At 47.9% G+C, this 19,723-nt stretch overlaps 8 protein-coding genes across 8 annotated transcripts; 3 read left to right on the top strand and 5 right to left on the bottom strand.

Annotated features, from left to right (window-relative positions):
• Positions 1–334: 334 nt before the first annotated feature.
• On the bottom strand, positions 335–1,916 carry N7503_005050 (sugar porter family MFS transporter; the record flags this gene model as incomplete). Its single annotated transcript, XM_057064597.1, has 2 exons — positions 335–1,665; positions 1,715–1,916. The coding sequence occupies 2 exons, from the start codon at positions 1,914–1,916 to the stop codon at positions 335–337; spliced, it is 1,533 nt and encodes a 510-aa protein (XP_056922340.1).
• Positions 1,917–3,085: 1,169 nt separating this feature from the next.
• On the top strand, positions 3,086–4,012 carry N7503_005049 (uncharacterized protein; the record flags this gene model as incomplete). The annotated part of the gene is made up of 3 exons (XM_057064596.1): positions 3,086–3,535; positions 3,654–3,778; positions 3,841–4,012. The coding sequence occupies 3 exons, from the start codon at positions 3,086–3,088 to the stop codon at positions 4,010–4,012; spliced, it is 747 nt and encodes a 248-aa protein (XP_056922339.1).
• A 142-nt stretch (positions 4,013–4,154) lies between these two features.
• On the bottom strand, positions 4,155–5,316 carry N7503_005048 (ankyrin repeat-containing domain protein; the record flags this gene model as incomplete). The annotated part of the gene is made up of 2 exons (XM_057064595.1): positions 4,155–5,161; positions 5,235–5,316. The coding sequence occupies 2 exons, from the start codon at positions 5,314–5,316 to the stop codon at positions 4,155–4,157; spliced, it is 1,089 nt and encodes a 362-aa protein (XP_056922338.1).
• Positions 5,317–6,269: 953 nt separating this feature from the next.
• N7503_005047 (uncharacterized protein) lies at positions 6,270–10,277 on the top strand (the record flags this gene model as incomplete). The annotated part of the gene is made up of 3 exons (XM_057064594.1): positions 6,270–7,245; positions 7,301–9,432; positions 9,489–10,277. The coding sequence occupies 3 exons, from the start codon at positions 6,270–6,272 to the stop codon at positions 10,275–10,277; spliced, it is 3,897 nt and encodes a 1,298-aa protein (XP_056922337.1).
• A 526-nt stretch (positions 10,278–10,803) lies between these two features.
• N7503_005046 (short-chain dehydrogenase/reductase) lies at positions 10,804–11,897 on the bottom strand (the record flags this gene model as incomplete). Its single annotated transcript, XM_057064593.1, has 3 exons — positions 10,804–10,927; positions 10,986–11,255; positions 11,311–11,897. The coding sequence occupies 3 exons, from the start codon at positions 11,895–11,897 to the stop codon at positions 10,804–10,806; spliced, it is 981 nt and encodes a 326-aa protein (XP_056922336.1).
• A 534-nt stretch (positions 11,898–12,431) lies between these two features.
• Positions 12,432–13,640, bottom strand: N7503_005045 (terpenoid synthase; the record flags this gene model as incomplete). The annotated part of the gene is made up of 1 exon (XM_057064592.1): positions 12,432–13,640. The coding sequence occupies one exon, from the start codon at positions 13,638–13,640 to the stop codon at positions 12,432–12,434; it is 1,209 nt and encodes a 402-aa protein (XP_056922335.1).
• Positions 13,641–15,268: 1,628 nt separating this feature from the next.
• On the bottom strand, positions 15,269–17,552 carry N7503_005044 (sugar porter family MFS transporter; the record flags this gene model as incomplete). Its single annotated transcript, XM_057064591.1, has 12 exons — positions 15,269–15,496; positions 15,552–15,621; positions 15,683–15,729; positions 15,796–16,007; positions 16,059–16,276; positions 16,348–16,379; positions 16,428–16,821; positions 16,877–16,911; positions 16,974–17,251; positions 17,303–17,318; positions 17,366–17,419; positions 17,466–17,552. The coding sequence occupies 12 exons, from the start codon at positions 17,550–17,552 to the stop codon at positions 15,269–15,271; spliced, it is 1,671 nt and encodes a 556-aa protein (XP_056922334.1).
• Positions 17,553–18,514: 962 nt separating this feature from the next.
• N7503_005043 (uncharacterized protein) lies at positions 18,515–19,639 on the top strand (the record flags this gene model as incomplete). Its single annotated transcript, XM_057064590.1, has 1 exon — positions 18,515–19,639. The coding sequence occupies one exon, from the start codon at positions 18,515–18,517 to the stop codon at positions 19,637–19,639; it is 1,125 nt and encodes a 374-aa protein (XP_056922333.1).
• Between the last annotated feature and the right edge of the window lie 84 nt (positions 19,640–19,723).

The raw sequence follows: 19,723 nt of genomic DNA, 5'->3' as shown, positions 1-19,723 counted from the left end.
AGAGACAATGTTTATCGTCCGAATAAAAAGCTACGATGTCCAGTTAACTTGGAATACCACCTACTTCATTTTCATTCAAAAGCGGTTTGATTGATGATACAAGTAGAGTACGTGGTGCTTTGAGAGCAGAAATACCATGGTCTCCATATTGGGTTAAAGGATTGCGAAATTCCGACCGAATGTTCTGTCATTGTAACTTTTTCTTGACCAATTAAATTAAAGCGGTTTCCTGAAATCTTGTACTAATAGCTCAAATTTGAATTGTTTAATAACATCGTTATATACGTTGCGCTGCATTCTTATAATCATCAGGCGTGGTTATTTTGCGAAGTAGTCAAGCCTCAATATGGGAAACTTCAGTCGCCTTCTCTTCTCTCAGAAATTCTGCGAGGTGCCTTCTTGGTAACTTTCGCGCGACTGAAACCGTGTCGAAAATACTCGTTGAAGCTTCAAAAATCTCGTCAATTTCTTCAAGCGAGCGCTTCGCCGTCTCAGGGAAGAAGAAATAGATGACGGGGACAAATGACGCGTTGAGGCAGCAGTAGACAATGAAATACCTCCAGCCAATATCGTCGAAAGCAGAAGGTGTGACTTCGGCAACCAAGAAGTTGAACAGCCAGGAAACTGCGGTCGACAGTCCACATGTTGCAGCCCGAAGATGGGTTGGTGCGATCTCACTGGCGTAGAGGAATGGAATCCCAAGGAAGCCAAGAACATAGACAAAGAAGTAGATATAAAGAAAGACCACAGCAGCTTTCAAAGCTGCAGGATTGTCGGGCCGCGATGTCAGGCCAGCAATCAAAGCAAAGCATATAGACATGCTGGAGGCGCTGAATATCATGAGTTTCCGGCGTCCAAAGCGATCGACTGTCCATGCACAGCAAAATGCCCCAATAACCAAGACAAGCTGCGATGATGCAGCCAGAAGCCCTGAATCAGTTTGTCCGAAATGAAGCTGTTGCTGGTAAATAGTCGGCGCATAATACGTGATCGAGTTCACTCCTGTCATTTGCAGAAAGATCTGGGCCACCGCGGCGATCACCACACGATGGAACACTCTCTGAGGGCCCATCTTAAACATAGCTCCCAAACTTCCTTTGTTGGCTCGATCCAACGAGATTCGTATGTCTTCTATTTCTTTGTTCACAGTCACGCTGCTTTGATCCTCATCGTATAGTAGTCCTAGGGTCTCCTGGGCCTCTTCCCAGCGATCCTGTTTGCATAGCCAGCGAGGACTTTCGGGTAGAGACAAAATTGATATACAGACAAGAAAGGAAAGGAAAAGGGTAAAAGCCAAGGTGAAGCGCCAGGACACAGAGCTCGGTTGGGTATAAGACATCCCAAAAGCAATCCACAATGCCAAAGCGATGCCAGAGCCACAGAAAATGCCAAATGCAGAGACATGTTCACCGCGATTCTCCGCCTTTGAAACTTCTGATTGCCAAACCGAGACTGTCGCAATGATGCCGCCAGTGCCAAGGCCCAACACAATCCGGCCTACGATGAACTGTGCGAAAGCGAAGGATGAGCATTGTATTATGGCACCGACGCCTTGAACCGCGCTGGCAAGGAATATTGTTTTTCGGCGACCTAAAATGTCCCCAAGAAAGGTGCAGCCCAGTGCTCCAAAAACTCCAAATAGTGTGTATAGCGCGACGACCGTTCCTAGATGGAGTCAGCTGTGTGGCCTTGGTCATTGCCTTGGGTAGTTCACCTTGAATCCTGGAATTCTCCTTCTGCAGGGAGCCTGTTGTAGAGAGCGTGTTCATTCGTGGGAACTGAAGGTTGAAAGTCGAATCTGAAAGAACACCGCCAGCAGACGATTGATTGTAGCCAAAAATCATGACACAGAAGCAAGCTTCTACCCAGATGGCAAAATGAAGTCTTGAGCCTCGTAAGCCCCAAAATGGCGCCATGTTGACGTTTATTATTTTTTGCTAGCCAGAGAAACACGTCTCCTTTCCAATGATGAGGATGGGCAAGTGCCCTAATAACACCTTAAAAGACAGGGTCCAAGCCGCTCAGACGGGGTAGTTCGCTCCGCATACTAGCGTATTACCCCAACGTGGGGGTGCATGCACAGCTTGATAGTCTTACTTGGGGATATAGCCGACTTAAAGGCCCTACTGGGCAATAAAAGCGGAAGTTCGTCGCCCGTGTCAACGAACTTGCTCCAGCAACTGCGGATATTTGAAAGAAATTGCGGGGAACGGATAAGTCCAACAAAACAAGCTTTTGCCATTGACCTCGGCATACAAGCCTGACCCCGAGCTATTACCCCCAAAAAAAGCCAAGTGACTGCCGTTTATTCATGAATATTGCCCAAATGAAAAATCTCCACTTACTCGAGATTTAGACAACGGAACACCCACTCCCGCAAGATTCTTAAACACCACTATCATCTGAGGGTCCAATATGCCAGCCGGGATACACTGCTATAAGCACAAAAAAAAACTCAATGCTCGTACGTTGAAGGGACGACTACGACATAAAGACATAATGTTCGAGAGAATGGGATGTATCTTTATGTATGCGAGACTGATGCAACATATAAATTCCACCAGAATGGCTAGATGACAGCTGCACTCTGAGTGGTTGGGGTGGACCCACAGTAAGCTTACCTCGCAGGGGCTTGGCCAGGCCAAGTCAGCAGTTTAAACTGCACATGTAGATGGTCTAGAACTTTAAGGACATATGTAAATATCATGGGATTCAGGGCGGTGGGGAGCGAAGGATGTGGCTTGGATAGACCCTTAATCACAAAAACTCTCATTAGCCAGAGTGAGGGATATTGAGATGCACTAGTACTTCTTTGTCCAAAAAAGCCGGACTTTAGTGGAGACAAGGCTGTCGCGTGCTCAGGTGAGGTGCCCGACTAAGATTAATCGTCACATGCTGACTGATTACCCTAAGCTTACCCTCAACATCTAAGTATATAACTTCAGGTATACAGCTGTCAAATCTTCATCAAGGGCAGATCAAAACCTCACTTATTCTTTTCTTTGATCCTTCTTATCCTTTTCAATTGAACAGTGTCTCACCCTACCCAGTCGCGAACTGGCCAAGCTACATAGCATCTCAAATCATGGCTCCAACAATCGTTCTCATCACTGGAGCCAATCGCGGTATTGGTAAAGGCATTTTGGAGCTTTACCTTAAAAAGCCAAATCACACTGTCATCGCTGCCACCCGTGATCCAGGCCATCCTACCTCTCAGGCTCTCGTTGATCTCCACAGAGCTGATGGAACTGAGCTCCATATCGTCAAAATCGAGGCGACATCGGCCACCGATCCTGCAGACGCTGTAAAGGAGCTTTCCGATAAAGGTATCAGCCACATTGATACCCTCATTGCCAATGCAGGAATGTGTGCTTTGTGGCCACGAGTCTTAGAAGTCAAGGTCGAGGATATTCAAAGCCACGTTGATGTCAATATCTACGGCTTCATCTATCTCTATCAGGCTTTCCGCACCCTTCTTAGAGAGGCTAAGGAGCCTAAGTGGGTGACTATCGGATCATCCGCTGGCTTTTTAACGGTAAGGATCAATTGATGATCCCCAAAGAACGAAAGAAGCAACAGCTAACATAAATTATAGTGAGTCACAATGATGAGGAACATCATCCATTTCTGAAGACTTCGTGCTAATACTTCAGATTGATAGCAACTTCGTTCCTCTGCGGAATGCGGCTTATGCTCCTACCAAGTTGGTACAGCACTGGTATACCAAGGCCATATCTGTGGAGGATGAATGGTTGAATGCTTTCCCGATTGACCCAGGGTAAGTCAATTGATACTAATCGCTGACGGATATGGTGTCGCTAATATTGCTTGACTCAAAAGTTGGGTTCAGACAGATATCGGTAACCGTGGAGCGGTTGATTTTGGAACTGACAAGGCCACTCTGACAGTCGAACAGAGTGCCGGAGGCGTTGTCAAAGTTGTTGATGTTGCTACGCGAGAGAGTCATAGTGGGAAGTTGTTCAAATACACCGGCGAGGAGGAGCCTTGGTAGACGTATATATCGGATCAGGTAACTTTTATAGAGCTGATAGCTGTGATAGAAGGGGCTATAGCCACAATGAACATGTTAACAGAAAACGAGTGTCCCTCAGAGTTGCTGTTCTTCCTCCTGGCAACAAATCCATAGCTGGATATTATTGCTGTCCCTTCAACAGTGGCATTACGTTTCCAGTATACGGACATTTACTGGCTTTGGCGTTGATGTCTGCACCGGACTGGATGAGCATTAAGACCCCCGGCTCAAAGGCTCTACGGACAGCCATATGTAGTGGTGTCCATCCTGTGCTGTCATGCGTATCAATATCGAGGCTTGCTTCATGTTTTTCGCGATGCTTCAGAAGCACCTCTAGTATCTCGATACGACGATATAGCACGGCCCAATGAAGGGCGGAGCGGCCATCACAGTCAGATGCACCTATTCGCGCGCTTCTTCCAAGGAGTAAACATACAATCGACTGGTTATTTTCAACGACCGCATGTATTAGCGCTGTGCGACCGTCGCTGTCTGCTTTGTTTATATCTGTGGCGTTGTGCTGCAGTAGAGCTTGCACAATTTGTTCATGGCCAGCCTGAGCTGCAATGTGGAGAGAGCTGATCCATCCATCATCTTTGCTTGATATTATTAACCCGGGAAGCGAGTTATCATTGTGGGACAGTGATGGGCCATGATGTGTATCGTAATCTGAGAGCCCGGAAGGCATGAATGGAGCTCCTGGTCGACTGTCGCCTAACCAAGAGTCTAAATGACCGCCTGCTATGTCTATAAATGAAGTATCGCACTGTTCAGGTGAGAATGTGCGCACGACTGTCGATGGGTCCAAATTTGGTACCACGAACTCGGATTGGAAGCTGGGGGTGGTCGGCAAGAGGAAAGGTTCGTTGCTTAATTCGCGTGGCAAGTAGTCAACTGTATCGAGATCAATGTGTGCATTCATTCTCCCTTGTTCGAAGGCAGTATTCGGCAACTCCGTTGGGATTGCATCAGGTACTTTTGTCAAAGGAGCCCGTAATGATGCGAGAGAGACTGTTTGAGGACAATCGGAATTGATCGACGAGGCAGACGGCAGTGCACTAGGTGATCCGCTTGACTGCTGATGAGAGCCATTTTGAAAAGCATTTCGTGCTTCGCGACGTTTCTTCTCTATGTGGCAGATACGCCTGATTAGCAATCCAAAGCGTAAGCTGAAGCGGGGCTGAAGAAGTCGACAACTCACCACGAAATTTGCGCTGGGCCACACGGTTTTGAAGCCGACGTCGCTCCACGAGATCAATCAGTTTATCTGGATCCACGTCCATCATACGTCAAATCAGAATCACAAATTTGGAAGGCGAACAAGGTTGCTGATTGACGTTATTAGCGTCCTGTGGGGCACATGTGACTTAGCCCAGGTAGCAGGGGCGAATTGATCCCTCCAATTTGCTGATTCAGTATGGGCAGACAAATTTATCGGCTTGACCAAACGTCTATAGGGCACTTTCCAGCCTCTGTGGTCCGGTATGAAGGGCAACGAAGGACATGATTTCGGACAACGACTCCAGAATCGCCTCTCTGTCTTTTATCCTCCGCTGGTTGGCTCATAGCTCGCACTGTCTGAAGGCTGGCCACTGTCAGTAGCAGGGGTCTTCTGTATTTCTTATGAGTGCCAAGCCTGAGTGTTCACTGGTCTCGAAGTCGAACAACGATGGTGGTAATTGTACTCAACCTTTGTGTTGGGTCTTGCTCTTGGCTCGAGGAGCAAAGAAAGCTGCGAGGAGAAGGAAATAAGAGCGATTAAGAAAGACAGTTCTCTAGCAAGTTATAATAATCATGAGGGATTCTCAAGGTAACACAGTCAAGCAGAATGACCACCTGCATATCATGCCCCACATCTGGGTAGTAACTTTGCGGCAAATGTATACCACATTCCAGATATTGGCTGGATGATTAAGCTCTCACAAGAATTAGGAATATAGCCAGCTATCCAGATATCTGGTCATTATTATTTTCGGCATCTCCTTGCCGACGTGTCGGGTTTGCTTCCCGACGCTTTATCTAGTTTATCTGCAGCCTATCGGCTTGACAGCTCTTCAGCCGAGCGGAGCGGCGTCGCGCCGAGAACCTACACAAGGTACTGATCACAGCGATTGATAGATCTGCAGAAGCAGGAAGTGCGGGGCATGACCGACTTCCCCTCACTTCAATGTAAATATAAACCGCGTCTCTACTGTGATTCAACGTATATTAATTTTCACTTTACTCCATAGCCAATATGACTCAACCTGGAATTCGTATTGCCATTGACAGAGGTGGCACGTTCACCGACGCCTGGGCTCAGATCCCGGGTCATTCCTCAGACGTGATCTTCAAAGTCCTCTCCGAATCCCCAACAGAGTACGATGATGCTCCAACAGAATGTATTCGTCAGATCCTTGAGCTTGCCAGCGGCTCTCCGATACCTCGTGGAACTCTCTTAGACTTGACCCCGGTAGAGTCCATCCGGATGGGTACTACCGTGGCCACGAATGCGCTCCTCGAACGTAAAGGGGACCGCATCGCACTTTTGACCACGAAGGGTTTCCGAGACCTGCTGAAGATCGGTAATCAAGCGAGACCCAATATTTTTGACTTGTCTGTTCAACGACTTCGGCAGCTATACGAGACGGTAGTTGAGGTGGATGAGCGCGTGACGATCGAAGGATTCTCGGAAGACCCCGATCCAAAGCCGATTGATGTTGATTCTGATAAGGATCTACATATGGGGTTGACGGGCGAAGTCGTTCGTGTGCTGCGTACTCCGAACTTGGATGCGGTCCGGAAAGACTTGCTCGCTCTTTGGGACCGAGGATATCGGTCAGTCGCTATCGCGTTTATGCACTCATACACATACCAAGAGCATGAGGTTGCAGTGGCGGGAGTAGCGCGCGAGCTTGGCTTCAAAGTTGCCGTGTCATATGAGCTCCAGACCATGGCGAAGCTGGTTCCTCGAAGTCAGTCGGCCGTTGCGGACGCTTATCTGTCGCCTGTGACGGAGAAATACCTGGACGGATTTCGGAAAGGTTTCAAAGGCGAGTTGAAAGACGAACACGCGAAGAAGGTTTTTTTGAACCAGTCTGATGGTGGTTTAACCTCGATCGCAAATTTCTCTGGTCTTCGCGGGGTGTTGAGTGGGCCTGCTGGTGGTGTTGTTGGCATGTCAAGGACATGTTATGATTCCGAAGATGGAACACCCATACTGGCATTTGACAGTAGGTTCATTTTGTGATATAAGTCTTTCCACGAATGTTCACTAACATGCTGCAGTGGGTGGTACAAGTACCGATGTCGCCAGATATGCTGGGGCATTGGAACACATCTTCGAAAGTACTATTGCTCAAGTTACGATCCAGACGCCACAACTTGACATTAACACCGTGGCTGCTGGCGGTGGATCGATGCTCTTCTGGGAGAACGGGCTTTTCAAAGTCGGCCCACACAGCGCAGGGGCCCATCCCGGTCCAGCATGTTATGGCCGAGGTGGTCCGTTAGCTGTGACAGACGCGAACCTGTTCCTCGGCAGGATCATACCGGACTATTTCCCACGACCTCTAGATCTTGAAGTAGTCAAAGAAAAATTCGCTGCTTTGACCGCAGTCATTAATTCCGAAAAAGACGGATCCTCCCAGCTTACTCCAGAAGAGGTTGCTGTCGGGTTTATCTCTATCGCGAATGCAACTATGACTCGACCGATTCGGACTTTGAGTGAAGGTCGAGGCTTCGAGACTGCGGCACATAATCTTTGCTGTTTTGGTGGCGCCGGTGGGCAACATGCTGTAGCTATTGCAAGGGATCTCGGTATTCACAGAGCTTTGATTCCACGATATTCCAGCATCTTGTCTGCATATGGCATGGCTCTGGCAGACGTGGTTGTTGAGAACCAGGAGCCAGAGGCAACTTCCTACACCATGGAGAACCTCCCCAGACTGGAAGAGCGATTCGAAAGGTTGAAAGTAGCGGGTGTCGCTGGGCTTGTTTCTCAGGGATTTCCTGAGTCCCAAATTGCGCATGAGTTGTTCTTGAACATGAGGTATCAGGGCAGCGATACAGCGTTGATGATTTCCTATCCAGGAGATTTCTCGAAATTTGGTGATGCATTTTCTGCGCGCCATCAGCAGGAATTTGGCTTTACTCAACCGAGAGAAATTCTGATCGATGATGTGAGAGTTCGGAGCACTGGCAAGGGAATGGATGTTTCTCTTTCTAGCCCAACAGCTGAACTGAAGAAGCTCGCCAATTCGCCTCCAGCGACACCGATCAACCCAGAAAGAAACATTAAAGTCTACTTTGAACAGGTCGGTTGGCTTGATATTGGTTTATACTCGCTCAAGGACCTGAAAGTAGGCACTTGCATCAATGGACCGGCCATGGTAATCGACAAGACCCAGACAATTATTGTGGACCCTGCAAGTTCGGCTATCATCTTGCCAGAGCATGTCGTGATTGAAATTACTGGAGCAACTAAGCCTGAAATTACCACGAAAGCTGTAGATCCAGTGCAGCTCAGTGTCTTCGGACATCGATTCATGAGCGTGGCCGAGCAAATGGGCCACACTATGCAAAAGACTTCAATCTCAGTGAATATCAAGGAACGACTTGACTATTCCTGTGCAGTCTTCTCTGGGGATGGTAGCTTGGTTGCCAATGCTCCCCACATTCCAGCTCACTTGGGCTCCATGAGTTATGCAATCGCATACCAGGCACGACTATACAAGCCTGGTGAATTGAAGCCTGGCGATGTGCTTTTGAGCAACCATCCATGCTCTGGTGGTACACATCTTCCCGATTTAACAGTAACCACACCCGTCTTTGACAGCAATGAAAATCCGACAAGAATCCTCTTTTTCGTGGCGAATCGAGGCCACCACGCTGATATCGGGGGAATCCAGCCTGGTTCCATGCCTCCGAACTCGACAGAGTTGTGGCAAGAGGGTGCAGCTGTAGAGTCATTCAAGATTGTCAAAGAGGGTGAGTTCGATGAGCCCGGGTTGATTGAGGTGTTGGTTGATATCCCGGCTTCTTATCCTGGGTCAAGTGGTACACGGACCTTGCGGGACAACATTGCAGATTTGAAAGCTGCAATCGCCTCTAATAATAGGGGTATTCAGTTGATCCGGTCGTTGATCGAAGAATACACCTGGCCCGTTGTGGAATTCTACATGAAGTCCATTCAGGACAATGCCAGCCAGTCGACCCGCGAGCTTCTCAAAGTAATCGCTCGGAAGTTTAAAGGACAGCCCCTAGAGGCCGTGGATTACATCGACGATGGAACTCCTTTGGCACTGAAGATCACCATCGATCAAGAGAGTGGCGATGCAGACTTTGACTTCACCGGTACTGGACCAGAACATTTTGGAAACCTGAATTGTCCACCCGCTATCATGTACTCGGGGATTATGGTGAGTTGAATTTGGATATGAAGTGTGTGATAGAAAGGTTCTCTAATCAAGTGCAGTATTGTCTTCGGTCGATGATATCCTCCGACATCCCTTTGAACCAGGGATGCCTGAAGCCTATTCGACTCATATGCCCACCCAACACCCTCCTCTCACCATCCCTCAAAGCGGCAACTGTCGGGTCTAACGTCGAGACCTCTCAACGCATTGTGGATTTGATCTTCAAGGCGTTTCGTGCCGCGGCTGCTTCTCAGGGTACCTGCAACAACCTAACTTTTGGTTACGGTGGCCGCGATCCTGAAACCGGGGAAGTGATCAAGGGATTTGGATATTATGAAACTATCGCTGGCGGATCGGGGGCCGGCGCAGATTGGGATGGCGAAAGCGGCGTGCATACACATATCACCAACACTCGTATCTCCGATCCGGAAATTTTCGAAAGGCGTTATCCTGTCATCCTCCACGAGTTCTCTATCCGGAATGGAAGTGGTGGAGCTGGACGCCGCCGCGGTGGAGATGGGTGTACTCGCGACATCGAATTCCGATTGCCGATGCAGGTTTCTATTCTATCCGAGAGGCGTGTTATTCCTCCATATGGAATGGCGGGTGGTGAGGATGGGAGTCGAGGGGTGAATATGTGGTTGCGAAAGTATCCCGATGGTACGAGTAGGCTTATCAGTCTTGGTGGAAAGGCAACAACGCATATGAATCCTGGTGATCATATCATTGTACATACGCCTGGAGGTGGTGGGTATGGGAAGGACCCGAACAAGAAGGAAGAGGTTTTTATGGACATTTTCAAGGTCCACGAGAAATTTGTACCGAGCACTTCTCTGCTGCGGACATGAGACAGTCTGGCATATATGGTTTATCAGTTGAGCTAACAAGGTGTCGGTTTAGATCTGTAGAACTGCTATCTGGACAGCCTGAATGATAATTCCCTTAACTATACTGTGCTGAACAGTATTGTTGTACTTGAATGATTTCATCAAAGCCTGATATCGCAGGCCATTATAGATCAGTGACAATGGCATATTCAAAATTAAGGGAAGATATATTTACGCGTACTTGACGCCAAGACCTTTACGGGGTGCTACTAGGGTTATCCGAAAAGAAAAAAAAAGAAGGAAGAAAAAAGTTATCCGGACACGCGGAATCGAACCGCGGACTTTCTGATGAACTGAAATTCTATTACAGTCAGATGCGATAGCCAACTACACCATGTCCGGATTTTATGCAAGGAGGCTCCATTTTTGACAATATATCCTGCAATTGATTCAATTCTTGACTAGACAAAACTGTACATATCCTGCAGAGGCTTACGAAGTCGACTATCCAAAACCATCGATCACAAGTATCTGAGTCGTGCAAGGCTCACGGACTAATCAGTGGCCGAACTGCAAGCTCTCGTTGCTCTAAGATCTTCAACAAATCCTTCCATAGTTTCTGCTGCGCCTGTGCGCCTTCCTCGCTCCGTACGAAAGGAGACAGGGCCGAGCTGTTATTTCGGTCAACTGAAATATTCTAGCTTTTATAACGGGGACAATTTGACTTACTCATCGATAAGCGAGTCATTAAGATATTTCCCATGGCTCTCTGGCCACGGCACAATCGCCGCCACAAGGGTGCGACCCCCAACCTCTGTCGTGCGAGCAGTAGCCTTCTTTGCAAGATCTAGAACGACACGTGCGAATCCTTTAATCTCATCAATCAGACCAGATTCGCAGTAGCCAGGAGTGAAAGTGTTGATGATGACATCGGACTCTTTGACATGAGCAGCCATTTCCCTGACTAGGAGAATCAACATCAACTTCGAGATCATGTACCTGATACACCAAGTTAGTACATATCAACCGCAGACACGCCAAATGGCCCACAAACCGCTCTTGCATCTTTGCCCGTTTCTCGTCGCTCAGGAATTCGAATGGCTTTTCCTCCTTCCACTCGGGTAAGCTAAACATGACATGTCGATCCGACGACACGAAGCTGATTCGCGATTGAGACTTATGCTTGTCGGCAGAGAACCTCAGAGTCGGCAGTAAGAGCAAAGCGAGGAAAACTGTATTGATCACATTGACTGTTAGACGGCTTTCATAGCCATCAGCCAGGTAAAATTCATGGATGTACATCCCTGCGTTTAGCAGTACTGCATCAAGGCGATCAACGTTCTCCATTCGCGTTGCGAAAGCCTTTACAGATACATGGGACGTCATATCCAGCTCTTCTACTTGGATAGAGCCAGAGCGACCGGTCGACTTCTCAAGCTCCTCTGCAGCATCTTGTCCCCTTTGTACTGAGCGAACAGCTAGGATGATACGCTTCGCATTCAGCTTCAACAAATGACGAGCAGCCTCGAAGCCTATGCCTCTGTTGCCCCCAGTGATGATTATAGTTTGGCCCCCAAAGTCGTACGTTGGGACGGGCGGGGTCACGAATAGCTGAGAGTGCAAAAATGAAAGGACCGACATCTTTAATGGATTGATAGAGACTTGAGTGAATCAGGGTGAACGCAAGAGTGTTCGAGGGTCTCAGGATCAAGGTCCCAGCGGTCGCTACGTACTAAAGTGTTGTGGTGTCCGGGCCTCTTGACATCTCACATTGGGTGCCCGGTATCGCGAGCCAATAAGGTTGGTTTTAAGGCAACCCTCGTGTTCATACTAGAACTGCACTCGTATCATTTGTGAATTCTATTTGGGGGGATTTGGCTAAATTTAGACAACCATCTCATATTGCAGAACCCCCTCAACTTTCATAGTCGCAAGCCCTAGCCTAGAACCACAACAAAGCTCGATCTCCCTTTATTCCGACCGTGCTGAATAGAACAATCTTATAAATGTACAACACTTGATTTTCTTTGACAAGATTCTCAGCTGAAAATATATCAGCTGATCGAATGAAAGGGTGCGTCTCTTGTATTTTCTAGCGAAGGAACAATTCCGTTTATATATAGGGCTGTCCACACCCGTGGACTGCCCATGAGATCCAACCTAATTATCGAAATTCTATCGAATAATCTTCCAGCCATAGCGCTCACTGGCACTTTCTTTCAACCCCATCAAATGGAAGTCAAAGTACATGAAGGTGAATTCCAAATTCGCGTGGTAGAACTGACGTCGAGCAGGCCGATATGAGGTCAAGTAGAACTCGAAATCATGAACTAAAGTGTTGAGTCGCTGAGCGCAGCCGCGTAAGGCATCCCTCACAGTCAAGCCCTGGTCCCTCATGCTCGCGCGAACGAAATTCAAGTAGACAGACCCATCATCTTGCTTATCAATAGAATCTAGATCCTTGAATATTCCAATCATATCATTCCAAAGAGCTGCCATGACTGAGAGCTGGATAAGACATGGGTCTTCAGGTGTGAACAACTCAGCCTGCTCAGTTGTCATGTAAAGGATAGAAGGCACCATCGTCCCGACTGTGAAGGCTCTCGTCTGGTAGATATTTTGTAATGATGGTTCAGCACAGAACCTTTCACCTTCTTCTGTCTGTGTGTCGAAAAACAGGTCAAGGGCATCGTTGCACACGGACAGATGATGTGGGGAAAGTAGTTTCTTCTTAAGCGGTATTAAATCTTCAGCTAGGATTCGCTGGGCGTTGATGGCGTTCTCGATCAAATTGTCTGGACAAGATCCCTTGAACTGCGTCATGTCTGTGACGGGACCGTTCCTGAGAATACTTTTGAGGTTGTCCAGGTAGGTCTTCCCTGCAGTGGAATGCAAGTCGTATAATGCAAGTTTCTCACTGACTTGATCCATATAAAATATCCACGTCACATGCCGGTGTAGTAATATCCTCCTTTCGTAGCTGAGGGACGATTTAATTGAACAGAGACGGGCCACTTGAAGCCCCAGTCGAGCAAGAGGGGCATCGATCGATTTCAGACATGGCCAATCACCAAGGTCTTGAGCAAGTCTAGACTCTAATTCACTGTCGTATTCGAGATTCATACTAGGCGGGAAGTACATGGCCCACACGTCACTATGAGTATCCATGGATTTCTGAGATTCTTTCCAATCGCTAGTGAATTTCAGACATAGTTCGTCTCGGTTGTGTTTGAAATAAAAGTTTTCGTTATCGACATATGGTGGAACCGTAGTTTTTCTTAGTTGTGAGGGTTGAGGAGAAAGGCTTGAAGCCTGGACAAGTGGTTCGAGTGCTAGTTGTCTGGTCTTCCCAGCGAAGATTGGCGACGAAAGTTCCGTAGACATTTTGGTAGTCTAGAGAGAATAGAGAAGAGAATATAGAAGTGTGAGTATTGATTCTTTCCCCCGCAAGATTTGACCGTCTTTTATACTACACCATGGGCTGTAGCTGAGGAAAATGCTATGTATGGGGACTTCGAGGAATTTGCCAGCTGAACATTCAGCGAGCCTTTGCCCAATCGGCGATACCTATTTTACGCCAGCCACAGTGGTCTTGAATGGAATCGGTCTTTTGTGCGCGCTGGCGAGCCACAGCCGCGCCGTGGCGTATTTTCCTCGTACCATCGGCTCTAACGATCCATAAGTCTCGGGGGTCCCGATCGGCAAAAAATTCCTAGAAACTTCTTCCCAACCAACAATGCCCCCTGTCAATGCGTCCATCATCACCACTTGCGGTAAAAAAATGATAATTGGCATAGTGATCACCAGTATATCTTTATTTGTCGCTTTAGTCGGCGGATGACGTCCCGGATGTGATTTCTGGGACGGCCGACCGCAGCATCGGGGGCTGCTTTACTGAACTACAATGATGGGATACAGGTTGTAAACCTTCCTTCCAATCAGCCGCTATCACTCAGTATAGTGTGCTGTATACAAGTGTTGCTATTACGCAGAAGAAAAGTTTAATATTGGATTCACCCCGTCGTCTCCTTTGGGCGATTCTCAGAGTTCTAGGCCTTCACCTAAGACTCGGGAGAAGCCGACGCATTGATGTGGTGTGCAACCTTGACTGTTGTCTTTTTCGTTGCCTGTATCGGGCTAACCATCTCAAAGCCCTCCGAAGACATCTTATTCTCTATGCAGTTCACTGTCCTTGAAGCTCTAATGAATCCGCACTGCGGCAAGAGACAGGCATTGCTTTCATGCCTGGTGTAAGTCAATATTGTTCAAGCGGTGCGTATATCTTAATAAAGAAAGTTAGTCTCTGTCTCCAGCTGCGCCGTTCCCAATGAACAGGGAGAGGTGTCGCTCCCAAGCAGGCCTGCCACGCTGCTCGTGGCGTCTCACTTGGTATTCCTTCCACCTTTAGTTAAGCGGGATGTAAAAAGTTTGATCTAGCTCTGCAGGACTAGTTGCATCTGAAAGACAAGCCCAAGTGAGGCAAAAAATAGTTATGGGCATCGAGAAGCGACGCGAATAGTGACGGTAATCCATGCCGATGAAGTACGGTCCAAGGCCGACTTAGTCGTGCTGACGGGGCTCTTAGCGCCCATTGAGCAAGGAAGTGGGTATTTCGAGGTGCAAAAACGGTCATATTTACCCATTCAGTTTCCAAAATTGATATCCACTAATTACCAAGAACTGACTTTAAGCCGAATGATCAACACGCTAGTCCTTATTCGTACAAGGTGCTTTTGTGCCAACAGAGTTGCGGGCCGCACTAGAATTCCATGGGCCTGGCCCTTGTCTTCTTGTCGCGGTCCGTCAACGGCATGTGGGAATGGCTACCCTAAACATAGACTGCACATCTACTGACACACACCGAGTTCTTTGCATTGCAAAGTCTGCAAACGTAAAAGAGTGGCCATTGGCAAGTTGGTTCAAGCTAATCGTTACATGGCCGGATATTGACTAATTTTGAGTCACCGAATGTCTTTCACTTCTCAACTGATATAGCTATAGCGGGTGAGAGGCTACACTCCCCCTGAATTTGAGGAAGCCAACCGTGCATCATACTCTACATTATCCACATGGGAAGTTCCCGCAATCTTCCCATCGAAATCGGTGAGGGCTTCCCCGTGGGCCATGTCACGTTCGAAGATAGCACCGACTTTGCGGGCCTGTCGATCTCGAAAGACCCAAATTGTGCGGTCTTTGGAAAAGAGGAAGTCGACCTCTTCCAAACTTTTCCCTGCAGTTTCCTTTCATGGCGTTAGTACTCGAACATCACCCAGCACGCGGCAATGTAACACCTACCGGATAGAGGAAGAAGACGACTATAGCCATGGTGAAGCATAGAGTCATGAATACCATGTAAAGTTTCCACCTAAGATACATTGTCAGTCTTGACTGGCGCTTGTCGTGTGCTGAGGTATGTTGAAACTCACGATATCTTTTCCATGGCTGTTGGGATATAAAGTGCGAACCAAAAGTTCTAGGAGGAGAGTTGTCAATCGTAATGCTTATAAAATCAACTTGCCGCGACCATGCAATAACATACCACAAACCAATTCGTCGCCGACGTCATGGACGTACCTCGTCCACGCGAGCCCGTTGTGAATAGCTCGGGTGGATAAACCCAGGCAACACATGCCCATGTCAGACCGAAAACCGCAACGTAAACATAAACAAATGCGATGGTAGCATTTGACGCAGTTTGGCTGGCGAAGTCGAAGTTTGTTTTCTTCGTGAGGGGATTATATACTGGATTACCTAGATTTCTGTCAACATGAAAATTCCTGGACACGCACGACCTGTACTTACCTTTGGTCTTCATGATTGTTCCGATAAGCATCATTGAGATAGCCATACCAAATCCACCAATGACCATAGGAGTCCGACGGCCCCAGGTGTCCATCCAGTACATATTTGGCCAAGTAAAAATATTCAGAACAGCACCCTGGATACCATTGGCCAACAAAGAGCCACGAGTCGAACTGATACCGGCTTGTTCAAACAAGAATACTGCATAATACATGATTCTGGATTTGGAATGTGGTTAGTCAAGCTTTTTTTTCACTTTCCTCGTTGGTAGAGCGGGAATTGGACTAACACATTAACCCCAGTCACTTGTTGCCAAAATTGCTAGATAAAAGTCAGAATCGGTCACCGTCGACGACAACATAGACTGACCACTCCAATTCCAAGCCAAGTTCGACGGCGATCGCGTCCCACGAGCATCTGAATATAAGATGGAGGTGGATTCTGCCTCTCCCACTGAATTTTTGCTTCGATCTCAGCTAGCTCTGCATGCACGAAAGGATCATTAATGTTGCCATCAGAATGCAGCCTAGCCAGTGCATGCAGTGCTTTCTCGTGTTCATCTCGTTGTGCAAGCCATCGAGGTGACTCGGGCATGAAGTACATTGTCAGATGTAAAGAGGCGGTAGGTATCATCTGCAGACCTAGTGCTAGGCGCCACGACGCGTTTCCGGATAGAAAGCTCGATCCGTATTGGATCCAAAACGCGATAAGAATACCAAAGTTGATACAGCATTGTTGCATCGAGACGATGCGACCACGAATTCTATTTTCCATTAGTCGACCAATCCAAGATAAAGAGTTCATGGGTAATGGCTTACTTAGGAGGCGCAATCTCGCTTTGGTAAAGGGGCACCTGTGCTCAGTAGCTCTGTGTTAGCCAGCAATGCACTGAATTTTCTGTTGTTACCTCCATACCATCATTGCCAGACAACCGTTTCCTAAGCCATTGATAACACGACCTGCGATAAGAGCGATCACCCCATTTGCTGCTGTTGAGATAGCGACACCGATAGTAAATATCAAGGAACCCAGAAGAATGGTATTCCGCCGACCCAGACGATCAGCGAGGAATGCACCTGTCAGGAGAGACCCTGCAAATGAGCCAGCCTGAATTGATGCAGTTATTCCTCCCTGCAAAAAATTTCCAGGGTAGCCCATATAGGAGAGAAATTGTGGCATTGTTAAAATTCCACCTAAAAAAGGTCAAAACCCTTATCTTCAATCTCTGGACAAACTTGACTCACTCATCGATCCCGTATCCTGCAATTGTTAGCGCATGGAAACTAACTCGTAGTGAATATACATACATATCCAAATGCCACACCTCCTGTACATGGCGCGATGCCATACAGGTACATTTTCTGGCTTCATTAGTACATTAATGCCAGAATGAGTTGTGCGGCTTACCCACGAGCCACTCATTGTGACTTCTTTCAGTGTTGAATTGGGGTTCTTGTGCAAAGGACACACTGAATTGGTTTCGCCAGCTGCCATGCGTTTATTATGAATGAGGAGCGAGCTCAGACGGATAATTTCCCCCTCATTCCACTTGGAGCTTTGGTCTGCACCATTGTGGATCCGGGGCCCCGGATATTTGCTAATTGGTGCCTCCACGCGCCACTCAGGGTCTAAAGGGAGAATGGAGATGCCATATACTAGTCTTGGGATCTTGTGTGGACTTTAAATCCACGGTTTCTGACATCCTACTACCTGCTGATCACACGGTAGTAAAAAGCAATCAAGTGTCGCTAATGGATGAGACAGACGGTCCACAAATATCCACGAATGCTGTCATCCCAGAGCGGGGATTACGAGGATATTGGATTCCAAGAAAATCATCTCAGTCATTTAGAATAACGTGGGTCACCTTTTCCTCCAGGCTTCCCTTCCAATCTTCCCTTCCAATCTTCTCGTCCGGGCGTTGTCCATAATGCACACAAAGCATCTGTAACCGATATCATGACGTTTGAGCCTATATTGGACAGGCTGTAAGACTTCAAACACCCGGCTCTACTCTCATCAATGTGCCTTAACTTTGTTTGCACCCTGCATTCGCTCGACACCGGCTCCAGACATCCTGGGAATCAATGCCGGCACTGATAGCCGCGACGCTCGTCTTAACTTCAAATGACGGAAAGGCTGGAGCCGACCACCAAAGGTCATTGGGCATTCTGTCTTTGTCACGAGTCATGACATCTTCCGCGCGATCTTCCAATGTCGGGTGTTTCTCAATGAGTGGAGATGGAAATGATCGGCGTCTGTTGCGGCAACCAATCATATTTTTTCCGTCGGGTATTTACATCGGAGGATTGTGAATCTCGGCGTTCGCTTTCTTCGGTTGACGATAACGAGCAATCTTGGCCTCGCTGGCGGTGGGGTGGAGAGGGAGATGAAAAGGAAGAAAAGTTTGACTCTTTTCTTCGTCGCGAAGACCGTTGTTTGCGCATGATCTCAATATGAGCGTTTCCAAACCATCAACACCGCTATCACGGATACTTCCGCCCCTCGTGCTAGGCGGTGCTGGATTTAGTCACCAATTATTTCACAATCCCAATGCATCTCAGGCACTAGAAGTCCTAAAACGCGCCTTTCAGCTTGGCCTACGTGCAATTGACACCTCTGCATATTACCACCCCTCAGAAATTCTCCTCGGTGAAGCTCTGTCCCGTCCCGAAATCACGAACTGCTACTCTCGCGATCAATATTTTTTGATGACCAAGGCTGGGCGCATCAGTGCCAATCACTTTGACTACTCACCAGCCTGGATACGACACTCAGTTTTACGATCGCTAGAGCGTCTGCAAACAAGCTATTTAGATGTCGTATTTTGTCATGATGTCGAATTCGTTACTGAAGAAGAAGCGCTTCAAGCCGTCGGTGTTCTGATAGATATGGTTAACGAAGGTCACATCCGATATATTGGAATATCAGGATATCGCATCGATATTCTCGCTCGCATCGCTCATCGGGTCCAAGATCAATACGGTCGGCCCTTGGACATTGTACAAAACTGGGCGCAACTGACACTTCAAAATGACCGACTAGCCGGCGAAGGCTTGGCAGCCTTCCGGGATGCTGGTGTCTCATGCGTATGCAGCTCGAGTCCTCTGGCAATTGGGCTTCTGCGCGAAAATGGGGTTCCCGTTGGCGACCTAGGCGATTTCCATCCTGCGCCACCAGGCTTGCGCCAAGTAGCCCAAGCGGCTTCTGAGTATGTCAGCGCTCGTGGTGGATCTCTCGCGGCATTGGCTCTGCGATATGCTATTAGGCGAGCGCAGATGGAGTCTTCGGATGAGTTCCGCGTTACAACTATCATGGGCATTACATCTGTCGCTGAGTTGGAAGAAAATCTTGCTTCGGCTCAAAAGGTTCTCCGGCAGTCAGAACACGATGCATCCGAATGGCTTTGGGCGACACAGCCAACTACCACTGGAAATGCCGAGTCTCGAGAAGTAACTGAAGACGATGAATTATCCGCCAAGGTGAAGGAAATACTGGGGCCGTGGCATAATTATAGCTTCCCCAGCCCAGGCGATGGCTGGGACTCGGCAAATAAGCGTCCGGTAGAAGGGAAGCTATGATTGCTACTTGCAAGAACTGCTTCGTGTTCTGAATCTAGACCGGAGCGTGGGATAGATTCGAAACGACTCGGGCATCAGTTCAAC

Source organism: Penicillium pulvis (genome assembly GCF_028828015.1).
Source record: "Penicillium pulvis strain IBT 33274 chromosome Unknown contig_23_segment0_segment0, whole genome shotgun sequence".
NCBI classification, from domain to species: domain Eukaryota; kingdom Fungi; phylum Ascomycota; class Eurotiomycetes; order Eurotiales; family Aspergillaceae; genus Penicillium; species Penicillium pulvis.
This window is presented reverse-complemented; position numbering and strand designations above follow the sequence as displayed.